At 47.3% G+C, this 12,591-nt stretch overlaps 1 protein-coding gene across 2 annotated transcripts; it reads left to right on the forward strand.

Annotated features, from left to right (window-relative positions):
- The first annotated feature begins 5,468 nt into the window (after positions 1–5,468).
- LOC125545201 (jasmonate-induced oxygenase 2) lies at positions 5,469–9,972 on the forward strand. Of its 2 annotated transcripts, none has more exons than XM_048709085.2 (4): positions 5,469–5,705; positions 6,133–6,682; positions 8,667–9,003; positions 9,501–9,972. In XM_048709085.2, the coding sequence occupies exons 2-4, from the start codon at positions 6,150–6,152 to the stop codon at positions 9,768–9,770; spliced, it is 1,140 nt and encodes a 379-aa protein (XP_048565042.2). In that variant the 5' UTR covers positions 5,469–5,705; positions 6,133–6,149; the 3' UTR covers positions 9,771–9,972. The 2 variants fall into 2 exon arrangements, with proteins under 2 accessions (XP_048565042.2, XP_048565041.2); XM_048709084.2 differs by having other exon boundaries at positions 5,475–5,705; positions 6,137–6,682.
- The last annotated feature ends 2,619 nt before the right edge of the window (positions 9,973–12,591 follow it).

Raw genomic sequence — 12,591 nt, forward strand, 5'->3', positions numbered from 1 at the left:
ATGGCGCCGTGCATGTATCCGGCATTAAAAGTCGGCATTTGCAGATCGTTTCTTGTCACTACTACTAGTACAAAACACAAAGCGGATCAACACGTAGCGTCGTAGCGGCGTCAATCATTCGATCAGATCAGTGTGATAAGTGATTGCCACTTGTCCCATGCGGCGACCAACGAACAGCACGGCGCGACACGACACGATGGGGTGGCGGACGGCAAGCCGAATGCATGCCACTTCCGGAAAGTCGGCAAATTATTTCCCCATTAGTTCTAGAAAATTATGAGTATTGGCAACCATATAATTTAACGGCGGTGTCGAGATTGGACTGCCGACTGCGACATCATTTGCGCTACGATGTCCAGACAACGAGAGGATCAACAGCCATGATTTTGGATGTTCTACCACTGTAGACCAAATGAGTATTGTCAGGACAAAAGTAAGGCGTGCGTTTTCCTTGTATAGCTGTACTACTTAACAAAGACACTTAATTACGTACTCATCGAAAGCTGGTACAGTAGTACTATTTCGTACTAGTATTTTTGTTTGTTACTCCCTCCGTCCGCCAAAGAGTGTGCATCTGGCACTTTGAAGACAAATTAAGCATTTTTGTATAAAAGCTTTTACTCTCCTCATTTAAGTAGCTGGCAGCGGCTGTGTTGCTTCGATTATAGTGTGCAGTTAATGTAAACAAGCAAAAAGGAATCCAAATACTAGAAATGACTTCCCGCCAGCAAGTGTACTCCAACTTTCACTGTTCCCTCCAACGGCTGTAGTACTAGTAAAACAACAAAGGTACTTGGCGCCACAAAAATTAGAAGGGAGACCAATGGTCTAATCCCAGCTACAAAGCCAGCTTACATGGACCAAACAGTAGACCACACACACACACACTAGCCATGGCCATCGACTTGAACTTAGCAGCACCAGATGAGCGAGAGGAAGAAGATGGCAGGTTGCCTGATCTCAATTGGCAACCTGTACAGGAAGAAGATGAAGCTGCCTTGGATGAGCAAGTTGTACAAGAAGAAGATGGACTTTGGGTTAAAATTATTTATCCAACTGTTTATTTAGTATGCACAAAATTAATCTTTTCATATCCAATGTATAGCATCTGTAACTTCAAAGACCAGGACTTATTGTTCGTTCGTCAACATAATACAAATTATGCAACCGAAAATTGTAACGACACTGTCATCTACCAACCATAGTACGAATCAAAGATTGCATCAGCCAACCTACTTGATAAGATTGCAATGATATGCAGCCACACTTAGATTGCATCCAGCCAACTACTTTTCATATTTGACAAGATTAAACTGATTTGCATCTGGCCAGACTAAAGCCGGACTAATTGACAAGATAACCGTTGTATTGCAACGGTTCATGCAAGCCTCAACGTTAGAGACCAAGACTTGATTATTCATTCACGTAGTACAGCTTGCATCGCCAAACTTACAGAGCTACTGGTACTCACGGAGTAGTAGAATTGCTTGTCTTCTCCACGGCGTCCTGGTCAGCCCCAAGACCAGCTTGCCCGGCACCTGCCGGTGCGCCGTTTTGCCCAGCACTTGCCGCCGGGCCGTCCTGCCCAGCCGCATGAGCCGCTCCCCCGCAGGGTACAGTGCCTACGTGCCCGACACCGGCTTCACCGCCAACCCCTGCTCCATCTACCAGCTCTAGGTACCTGAAAATTTTTGCTCCGACGCCGCTCCGCCGAACCCGATTGGTCTTCGAGGGCGGACAAGGACGAAACCTGGCTGCCAGAGCACGGCGAGGGCCTCCAGATCCAGATCCGCCGCGGTCGCGTGTTCCGCCGCCGGCCGTCGCGACGGCCTTGACTTGCTGGCCATCGTCGGCTTCTTCTCCTCCGCCGCCTTCCATGGATGCGGTTTGATGCACACCCTACCGGCAGCTTATATGGACCGGCTGCCATTAATCTCTGCATCACCAGCAATGGCGTTGGATTGGATGATTGACTCTCTGTGATGTGGCATTGGATCGGGAGGGAGAGAGTTTGGGGGAGAGGAGGAAGACCGGCTTCGATTTGGGGGAGGACGACAGGATTGGGTTGTCGCTCGGTGCGGTGACCTCGAGGCGTAGACCAGGGGGTGAATGGAAAATTATCAACGGGGGAGCCAGATGTACACTTATTTTGGGAGAAAATCAGGAGCCAGACATACGCTCTTTGGTGGATGGAGGGAGTACTCGTTTTCGGTGACCGTCGCGCCAAATTAATAGATGGATCGTGCTGCTGTCTTGCCGAAAAAGAAAGCTCAAAACAAGAGGACACGCGTATGGGCAATCACGCACCGAACTGCGTGTGTCCATTAATTTCTGCTTAGTATTATTTTTCTCTTTCTTTTATATATCGGGGATCATTATTGCTTTTCTGTCGTGAAGTGTGGCTGCCAGATTTTTAAAAAATGCAACCAAAGAAAGCTCAAAATTAATTCATGCTTGCTATCGAGAATGGATGTTGTACTGCCCCCATGACCTTTTTCACATTTTGTTTCACAATTATGAGATCAGCGAGGAATACAAGGCGTTGAATGAATCTCTTCACATCGTCACATGGCATGTCTTGTCCGGTTTAGCATTGCGGTGTGTATGTGCTGCGTGTTTGGGGTGAAGGAGGGGCGCCGTGGGAGTGGGTGGTCCAGGAACCACGTTGGTGGAAATGTTTTTCAGATGACTTGTTTGTTTGGCTACCAACCACGACTTGCTAACCCTAGCCACCACGGGTCCTTTACCCCACTCGTCGCCTCCGGGCGTGTCGTCAGGCAAGGCCCGCATGGCGCCAACACCGGCTGGGAGGTCCCGGTCGAGGGGCCCTGCGGCAAAGTCACTGAAGGGCTGTTGTAAGACGGTGGCGGAGATGTGTGATTGAGTGAAGGCCTTCGATAGGTGGTGCGTGGTGGCGGCGTTGGTGAAGCTGGAGGCGGCCGAAGGGATCCAACATAGAGATTTTCATTGGCGGTCCGGCTTGGCTGGATTGTCGGAGAGGAGGACATCGGTGCATGCTTTTGTACGTTAGCATGCTCGACATCAGATCCGAACCTATCATACAATAGGAATAATGTTCTTCCCGCCTTATCCCTCTTCCGTTGATGTGTTTTTTGTTGGCAAAGAACATGTGAAGCTGTGTCTCTAGCAGGTTTTTTGGAATCCGATCGGTTTAGCTTTCCAATGAATCCGCCTGGGTTCGGCCGACTTTCGTGGTCATAAAGTTTGTACTGACTCTTATCGGCATTTTTCTTCTACGGGAAGACGATTTGCCTCGCACATTCTGGCCGCCCATGTTTTCTAGTCTGCATCGATGACTTCTCGGCCGTTGCTTCTACAAGCTCTTGAGTTTTTAAAAGTTTGCTCTGTCGAGATGGAGGCCCAGATGCTTATGCTCATGGTGCATGCCGATGGATGTAGGAGGAAGAAGACTTCAGCACCCACAAGATTTTGAAAGGTTTTTTATTTTTCCGTAAGGGTGTGTTTTGTACCGCATGTGATACTTAATATATGACCTTAGACTTTGTCGCCAAAAAAAAACATAATGTTGCTAACATAGTTGATAACACTACTTTGCAAACACTCACTAGGAGTCAACATGCCACCGAATGCCCTTTTTAGAAGGCGTCTCTGCCTCCCTTGAGTAACCAATGGGATGAAGTATTCTCTAATGTTGCTGGTTTAAATCTTAACACCCGGGCTGATCAATTGGCTTGGCCCCTTGGCTCTGAAGACTTTTACTACTAAATTTGTTTTACGAATATCTTGAAAGAAATATTGTTGGCTGTGACTTTAAATGGACTTGGAGAGCAAAATTCCCTTTAAACATTTAGATCTTCCTTTGGCAACTTTTTCAAGATGTTGGGATGTTATGAAAAGGACGAATCGAGCTGACAACCCAAAATGTTCTTTTTGTAATGAGAGGAAACTGCTCAACACTTGTTTTTTCTTTGTCAATTTGCGAGAGTTCATTGGCATACAATGGGTTCGGTATTTGAAACTGAGCTTTGTCCTAATAACTTGTGGCAGTTCTTCTCTTGGTGTTACATGTTCTTACGTGATGGTGAGAAGCTCTGTACGGTTGGATTGGTTGCGGTTTGTTGGGCAATTTGGAATTGCCGTAACCGAGCGACATGTGAATTCAAGCACCCTAGAACATCATTTGAAATTGTGTTTTCCTCCTATGTCAATATAATGGGCAGGTTTACTAAAGAAGGAAGACCAAGGTGCCCTGGAGTGTGGCGCGAGATGCTTAGAGAGAACACCACTAGCACAATGAGGATCTGTGCGGCTGTGCATGAGGAGTTTTGCGACGAGCGGATTTGCTTTGGAGTTACTGGATGTTGTCAGCAAAGCACGCTCTTCTCAGCCATCCGTTTGTTTTGTTCGACTCCCTTTTACTGTCTGCTCCTGCATGGGCACTGAACTATCTGCTCCTACGTGAGCTTTAGAGCATCTTCAACAGCCGCATAAAAATTCCACGCCTAATAAACGTTATAGCACGCCTCTGTACCATTTTTAATGCGCCGGTATCAACTTTGCTTTGGCAGGCGCCCAAAAACGCGCGCCCAAAAAGCAGACAATGCAAATTGTGAAGCGCGCGCAATCCGGCGCCCAAAATATGCTGCGCGCGGTAGCGTTTTTCAGCGCGCGCCCAAAAACTTTTAGCGCTACAGCTTCTGTTGGAACTGCCCGGCGCCCAAAAAACTAAACTTTTAATGCGCGGAGCTCTTTTTGGACGCCTGTTGGAGATGCTCTTAGGCTTCTGTTAGGTAAAAGTTTTTTGTGATAGTCGTCGAATTTTCGTCCTGCAGTCGGTGTTTCGATTGCAAGCACCCTCAGTGAGTTTCCCGACGATGCGTTGAACTCGTTTTCCCCTTGCCTGTCTCCTGAAGATCCCTTGGATCAGCGTTGTATTTCCGTTATCCAGTTAACAAAAATGGATTATGCCCCGTTCAAGTAGTAGTAGTAGTAATAGTAATAATAATAATAATAATAATAATAATAATAATAATAATAATAATAATAAAATTAGTGGTACTATTTTGATTTTGATCATACGACCAATCTCAAAAAATTCAACGATATCATTTCATCTATTTTTGTTAATGGGGTGCTACTAAGTAGGCACTGTACGCTTTGACTTCGTCATGTCAAATCTCAAAACGTGGCGGCACAAATTGTTTGGCCCGTTCGTGCGACTGCTGCCGTGAGTTGAACAACATTTAATCAAGTTTGATCCGATGGAGCGGGAGCCTAGCTTGCAGCGCGGTATCGCCAGCTGCGTTGTTCCTCTCCCGGCCGGCCGGTCGCCATCGAGCTTGGCGGCCCCCATCTCGCTCGACGGCGAACGAATCCCCAATTCCCCCACAAAAACCACGTTTCTCCCTCCCGCCGCTCCGGTCTGGGTCTGGGCCCCTGCCTCGCCCGCGCTGCGGCCGGCCGGCCACCCACATCAGATCGGCTGAGGCGCCGTTCCTCCATGGAAAAGACAAATTAAACAAACCGCAAGAGCTTGCGGCTGATCCGGCCGGGCTTTAATCTCTCTATCTCTCTCTCCCCTGTCCTATATATACCCCCGTCGAGCACCGGCTCAGCGAAGAGTTAAGCAGCCGAGGCGCACATTCCACAGTCCCAGCAGTTCGTCCAAGCTCGAGCACAACACTCGATCGCGGCTTAACTGTCTCCGGTCCAGCTCGTCGATCGTACGTACCTTTCCCAGCTTCTCGATCCCGTGTGGGGTAGCTCGTGTCCTCCTGCTAGTCGATCACCGTGTGTAATGGCTGTAGCGCCATGAACCATCAAGCTAGCTAGTGGCTGCCCATGCCTTCCTCTCGCCATCGCTGCCATGCAGGATCGAGATCGGCCAGCCACGAGACGTCGTCGGCCATCCGTAGCATTCCCATGAGCAGTGCTCGTGCTTTGTCCCCGGCCGTTTAATTCTTCCATCCGTCTCCTCTCCTCTCCTCGTTTAATTGGCTAGCTAGCTATGTTCCCGTCGTGTTCGTCTGCTTTGCGTGCATGTGCCGAGACGCGGCTCGGGCCGGCAGCCGGTGTGCGTGTGCATACTGCATAGCCGTCGGGTTGCCTTTTTCTGTGCCCACTTTTACTCACTCTTTCACTGTTCCATAGGCAGGTGTCACGCAGCGATGGCGGACTGCATGCAGGAGTGGCCGGAGCCGATTGTGCGCGTGCAGGCGGTCGCGGAGAGCGGCCTGGCCGCCATCCCGGGCTGCTACGTCAAGCCGCCGCGCGACCGCCCGGCGCAGCAGCACCTGGCCGCCGGCGGCGACAACGTCCTCCGCGAGCCCTCCGACGACAGCATTCCGGTCATCGACCTCGGCGAGCTGCTCGCGGCCGGCGAGGGCCGCATCGACGGCCTGATCACCGAGGCCGTGGCGGCGGCGTGCCGGGACTGGGGGTTCTTCCAGGTGGTGAACCACGGGGTGGCGCCGGAGCTGATGCGCGCGGTGCGGGAGGCCTGGCGCGGCTTCTTCCGGCTGCCCATCTCGGCCAAGCAGCAGTACGCGAACCAGCCGCGGACGTACGAGGGGTACGGCAGCCGCGTCGGCGTCCAGAAGGGCGGGCCCCTCGACTGGGGGGACTACTACTTCCTCCACCTCGCGCCGGAGGCCGCCAAGAGCCCGGATAAGTACTGGCCGACCAACCCCGCCATCTGCAAGTATGTTCCCGAATCCCGATGATCCCCGCCTTTTGATTTTCCACACGATTCTTCCTGGCTAGTGGCTAGTGGCTACTACTTGCGCATGTGCTGATTGATCTGCATTTATGGTGCCCTCGCTCGACAGCTGAGAAGTAATTACACGGCGACCATTGATCCTACTAGCTAGAAATTTGACAAACACCGTTGTACAAACATTGCAGCTCCCAAACTTGACTAATTCCTTTTTTTGCGAGGTCTAAACTTGACTAATTCAAAATTTAAGAACTTTGGCTGTCAGTATCTTGTACTTAATATGCGTAAATTGGACTTAAATCACTACACTTTCGTGAAACACGGCTTAGTTGGATTTTAACAATTATAGTCGAATACAAAATAGTGGCCAGAGTTGTGTTTTCAAGTTCAAAGTGGTAAATTCTAAAAGGACAAAAATATAACTTTTTTGTAGTGATTTAATCTCCCTTGAAATTAGTTATAAGCCTGCCATGACGGGGAATTTAATTAAGTCTAACGTCTAGTAGTACTCCCTCCGTCACGGTTCAGAAGGCGCGCTTGGAAATTCTCGGAACCTAGATGGTTATCTATTGGTTGAGAGATGGGTTAAAAAATAGCATTCACACTACGCATGCATATAAAAATACCTCCTTTGATCCATATTAATTGTCGCAACTTTAATTAGTATAATTTTTTGCTGAAATTATCCTAAATCCGTGGCAACTAATATAGATCGGAAGGAGTACCAGAATTCGTTCCTGGAGAGAATTGAAGGGCAATCAACATGAACATATCACAACACCCCTACCATGCACTGGGCTAGGGAGAACAATATATAACCAACAAATAGAATATGTATATGAGCTGGAGTGACATACCACCTGCCATGTCCAAATATTTCTAACTCAATCTCCACAAAAAACTTATGATCAGATTTTGGAAGCAGTACATTGATACGTAAGTATGTACTGATTGCAGTCGATGTAGACGCGAAAAAAACATGTATTGATCGCGGTTCAATTAGACGGTAGACATAATAGCCATTGTTACTTAAAAAACATGGTGTCCACAAAAGGGGATTCATTTCGTGCACCTTTGTCAACATATATATATATATATGTATATATATATATATATGTATATATATATATATATATATATGTATATATATATATATATATGTATATATATATATATATCACGCTATTCGTCACCCTGGGTGAGGAATAGTTATTCTTCACCCCCCTCTATTTTACCATCAATGCACCGTAATTTTACGTTCCGTAAATTTTGTCGTATTTCTGACGCAAAAAGAGACCGTAAGATAATATATAATCGCTGTAAAAAATATTTTATGTTATGTAGAATTACAAAGGTAAAAACATAGTATAAAATACACATAGACTGCAAATTTTCTTGTCTTATAACTTATATTTTTATTTTTTTATGTCAAATTTTACGTAGTGAATCAATAGGAATGTAACTATTTGAATTTCAAACATAATTTAATTATAAAATGATCATAAGATTACCTCGGGTGAAAAATAACTTATTCTGCACCCTGGATGATAAATAGTAACAATATATATATATATATATATATATATATATATATATATATATATATATATATATATATATATGAAATTCTACACGTGCATGGGACGGAAAGTAGGCGAAAGGTTCTTTCATGCAAAAGCGTCAGGGCCGGCCGGCAAGAGTGTAACGACTACTATTCCAAGCTTGACAGCTAAGCATAGCAACAGACGGACGTACCCGGTTGACCTAAAAAATGACAATTCCACACGTGCCGAGTCACTGTTTTGTCTGTACGCACTTCAAAGACTGTACAATACAAGTTAACAGAATGCCATTTTCGTCTTTTAGCTAGAAAAAAGACAGTACTACGTACACATGCTAAGACTTTTACATTCGATCATGAATTGTTTGTCACTAAACGTACTTATATGCATGTGCAATTGTATTTCAGAGAGGTGTCGGAGGAGTATGGGCGGGAGGTGACGAGGCTGTGCGAGGTGCTGATGAAGGTGCTGTCGGCGAGCCTGGGGCTGGAGGAGGCGAGGTTCCAGGAGGCGTTCGGCGGGGCGGAGTGCGGCGCGTGCCTGCGCGCCAACTACTACCCGCGGTGCCCGCAGCCGGACCTCACGCTCGGCCTCTCGGCGCACTCCGACCCGGGCGTCCTCACCGTGCTCCTCGCCGACGAGCACGTCCGCGGCCTGCAGGTCCGCCGCGCCGACGGCGAGTGGGTCACCGTGCAGCCCGTCCGCGACGACGCCTTCATCGTCAACGTCGGCGACCAGATCCAGGTATATACTCATCGTACGTCCAGTTATCGTGCATGTGCATGCATGCAATCATGTATCCATGTGCCGTTCGGCTTCGAGAAGCAAAGCCGATCGGACGGATCTCTTAGCCACACGGTCAGCAGTTAAATAAGCCGTTCCTGGAGTTGACTCGGACTAGCCGGCATGAGAGCTCGCGCGCCACATGCATGGACGGTGGCCGGCCGGCCATAAAATACGCCGATTATTGTGATCACTCCATTACGGCACTGCATACGTACTTTTGTCTTCCGAAGCAACTACGTACATCCCTCAGACATACACTCATGCATGTTCTGGCCGGTGGATCACAGTCACACCACGAGCCATGTACCCAACAACAAGAGCGCACATGCACGGCACGGACAATTAATTCATCGGCATAGACATTCCATGTGCACAAGCCATGAACGCTCCATGCATGGCGTCAACAAGCTAGCAGCTGTACGAGAGTCACTTATATATGCTCACTAATTTTGCAGATATTGAGCAACTCAGTGTACACGAGCGTGGAGCACCGGGTGATCGTGAACGCCAAGGAGGAGCGCATCTCCCTCGCGCTCTTCTACAACCCCAAGGGCGACGTCCCGATAGCGCCGGCGCCGGAGCTGGTGACGCCGGACCGGCCGTCCCTCTACCCGCCGATGACCTTCGACGAGTACAGGGTGTACATAAGGAAGAACGGGCCCAGGGGCAAGGCGCAGCTGGAGGGCTTCAAGGGCCAAGCCGTCCCTGGAACTGGAAATAAATAATAGTTAACTAATTAGCCGCGTCTTTCAGCGTGTATAATTTATCTGATGACAATAACTCATGCATGTATGAGCGCTAGCCCCTACATATGACATGTGTACGTGTGGCTAAACTGCATGCCGGTTCGTGTAGTATGTCCTTTATGATATGTGTACCCCAATCGAGATTAATGGACGATATGCTACGCATATAGTATGCTGATTATATTGGCATCTTGTTCCTATGTATCACATTCTTTCTAAAAACCGACGTCGTCTTACGTACAACTGAGTGCTGAACTAATCTCGAGCACCGCATCATGCATATTTATGCGCTTTCCATGCATGCATGCATGCATGCAAGCATGGTACGAAATGTACCGAGCTTCACATCTGGAATATTACTTGAGATATCACCGAATATAAACATGTACTGATCTGACACGCATGGGCGCTTCAAGTTGGAAGCGGACGTGACGACGTCGGTATTCCGTCACGCCAGCCATGGGCACTTGCACACCACATATCTGTTCAAGAGAAATGGATGAAACAGCTGCACTTGGAAGTTGGAACATTGGCCGGCCACTTACTCCGAACCAACTGATCTGACACGCATGTTCAATCTAACTTTCCACTGTAGATAACGACTAGCCACGCATGGGCTACAGTGAAAAAGTAGTGACCTGTCACTTCTCGGTCGGTTCTCCATGGATGAGTTGACGACCCATGACCCAGCTCATCGACGGCCGTGCTCATCGACGGTGAGAATGCCCAGCGGCTGACAGCAAAGCTCAGCTATATGTGCAGGTGTCGGGACAAGGACGAGACGTTTGCCGCCCGGGGATTCGGATCAAAGTCGCACACGTGCGCAATGGGAAAAAGGAAAGGCCACTGAGCAGACAGACATGCAAATTAGTACACTCTACAGTGGAAGAAAGCAGGGCTAGAGTTGGGCAGCAAATCCGGCCACAACACGTACAGAGAAAAAACGGCCCAAAAGCACGACCACTTTGCCTGGTTCCTGCCTACGATGATTCCGAATTGCCTAGCTATAGCACGTGTTGTAATTGTGACTCGACCATCACTCACGGCTCAGATATCTGAGATATGCATGCTGCTGGGCAACATGCTACTGCATGGCCGCATGCATATATATCCGGCCCAGTGCTACGTACTGTGTCGTGCCTTTTAGCTCCTTCCCAGTGCTCCACGATGTACAGGTGCTAAGGATGCCACATAGACAGAAAAATGATGTGGCAAAGCAATTAAAGAAGAGAGAGAGCATTATGGTGACCTCAATAAAAACCAATGCTAAGCACGTGAACCTAGGCAAAAAGACTACCAACCAATACATGAAGGAGTTTTATTACTAAACAATTAAATAGAGGAGGCTTAACTACAAAACCTAAGCACCAATGCATTGGGGGCATTAGTTGTTAAGCATTTTAATGCATTTAGCATCTCACCTTGACACCAATGCATTGGGAGAGGTCTCACTGTTGGAAAGAGCATCCAAACATTCGTCCTTTTGCTTATCTGTATCCGTTTGTTCTTTTTCTTGTTGGGGGGTTTAGCTTATCTGTTCAGTGGCTACTAGCAAGTGCGGTGAGCTAGTGAGTTGATCAAAAATTTGTGTGCAAGGTGGCTAGAGATGGCGCAAAACAAAAACAAAAAACTCGGGTGAAAAAGGTTGCAGAGTTGTTGCCACCATACCCAAAAAATGATGTGTTTTTTCCTAAACTGAAATGGTTCTGGAAATTTCAGCTTCAAATAGTTTAATTCTTATCACAAGTGAGTAAGATTAGCCATGTATTCAGGGGCTGTTTGGTTCCCAGCCACACCTTGTCACACTTTGCCACGCCTAACTTTAGGCAAGTTTGACCAAGTTATGTAGGTATTTGGTTCTAGCCACATCTAAAGCAAAGATTTTTTTTATGAGCAGTGAACCCCACATGTTATAGACACAAAAAGTGTGGCAAGATTCCCTTAGACAAGTCAAAGTGTGGCTAACAATTTGAGCAACTCAACTAAGGCAAGTGTCCTTACCTTAGGTGTGGCTAGAACCAAACACCTACATAACTTGGTCAAACTTGCCTAAGGTTAGGCGTGGCAAAGTGTGGTAAGGTGTCGCTGGAAACCAAACAGCCCCAATATATGGCAAAGATAGTCACAATTCAAACAGCCTCTCAATTCACTCCGACCATGCAGCTAGTGCTCAGTTGTCAAAGTCCGAGTGAAAGTGAGAGTATGAGCTATATGTAACTGTAGAAATGCTCGGTTTAATTCTTATCACAAGTGGATAAGATTAGCCATGAATATGCTCGAGAATTGGTTGACAGCGATCCATCCCAAACTTAAGGCTAAAATCCGAGTGAGAGTATGAGCTATAAGTAACTATAGAAATGGTTGTGTTTTTAATTAACATCATGAGAGCTTCCTTTTTATTTTTTAGGCTATCTACAGAACTACCAACTGGATCCGCTCGTGATCCTATCTCCAACGTGCGGGGGTGTGCGAGTTCATGAATTTTAGATGCAACCAATAGGGATCGGTTGCTGGGGATATGTCCAACTTTTGCACGGTGGTCCGGATTACTGAAGCGTGAGAGTATTTTATGATCTTTCTTTCAGTTTGTTATAGGCTATCCTTGTATGTATTTTTTATGCCTTTTGTTTTCACACTATTTGGATGTTGACACTCTGCAATAATAAAAGGCCGTGTGCATCAGCTGCTGAAGAGGCTGGATTTTTTTCTTCTCTGTTTTCCAAAATAATAATAAGAGAGTCAACACAAAAAAAAATGCTTCCAGGACATGTTTATGACTACTCCACCCCATCAAAACCAG

The sequence above is a fragment of the Triticum urartu genome, chromosome 3A, assembly GCF_056163025.1.
Source record: "Triticum urartu cultivar PI428250 chromosome 3A, HENAU_Tu73, whole genome shotgun sequence".
In the NCBI taxonomy this organism is placed as follows: Eukaryota; Viridiplantae; Streptophyta; class Magnoliopsida; order Poales; family Poaceae; genus Triticum; species Triticum urartu.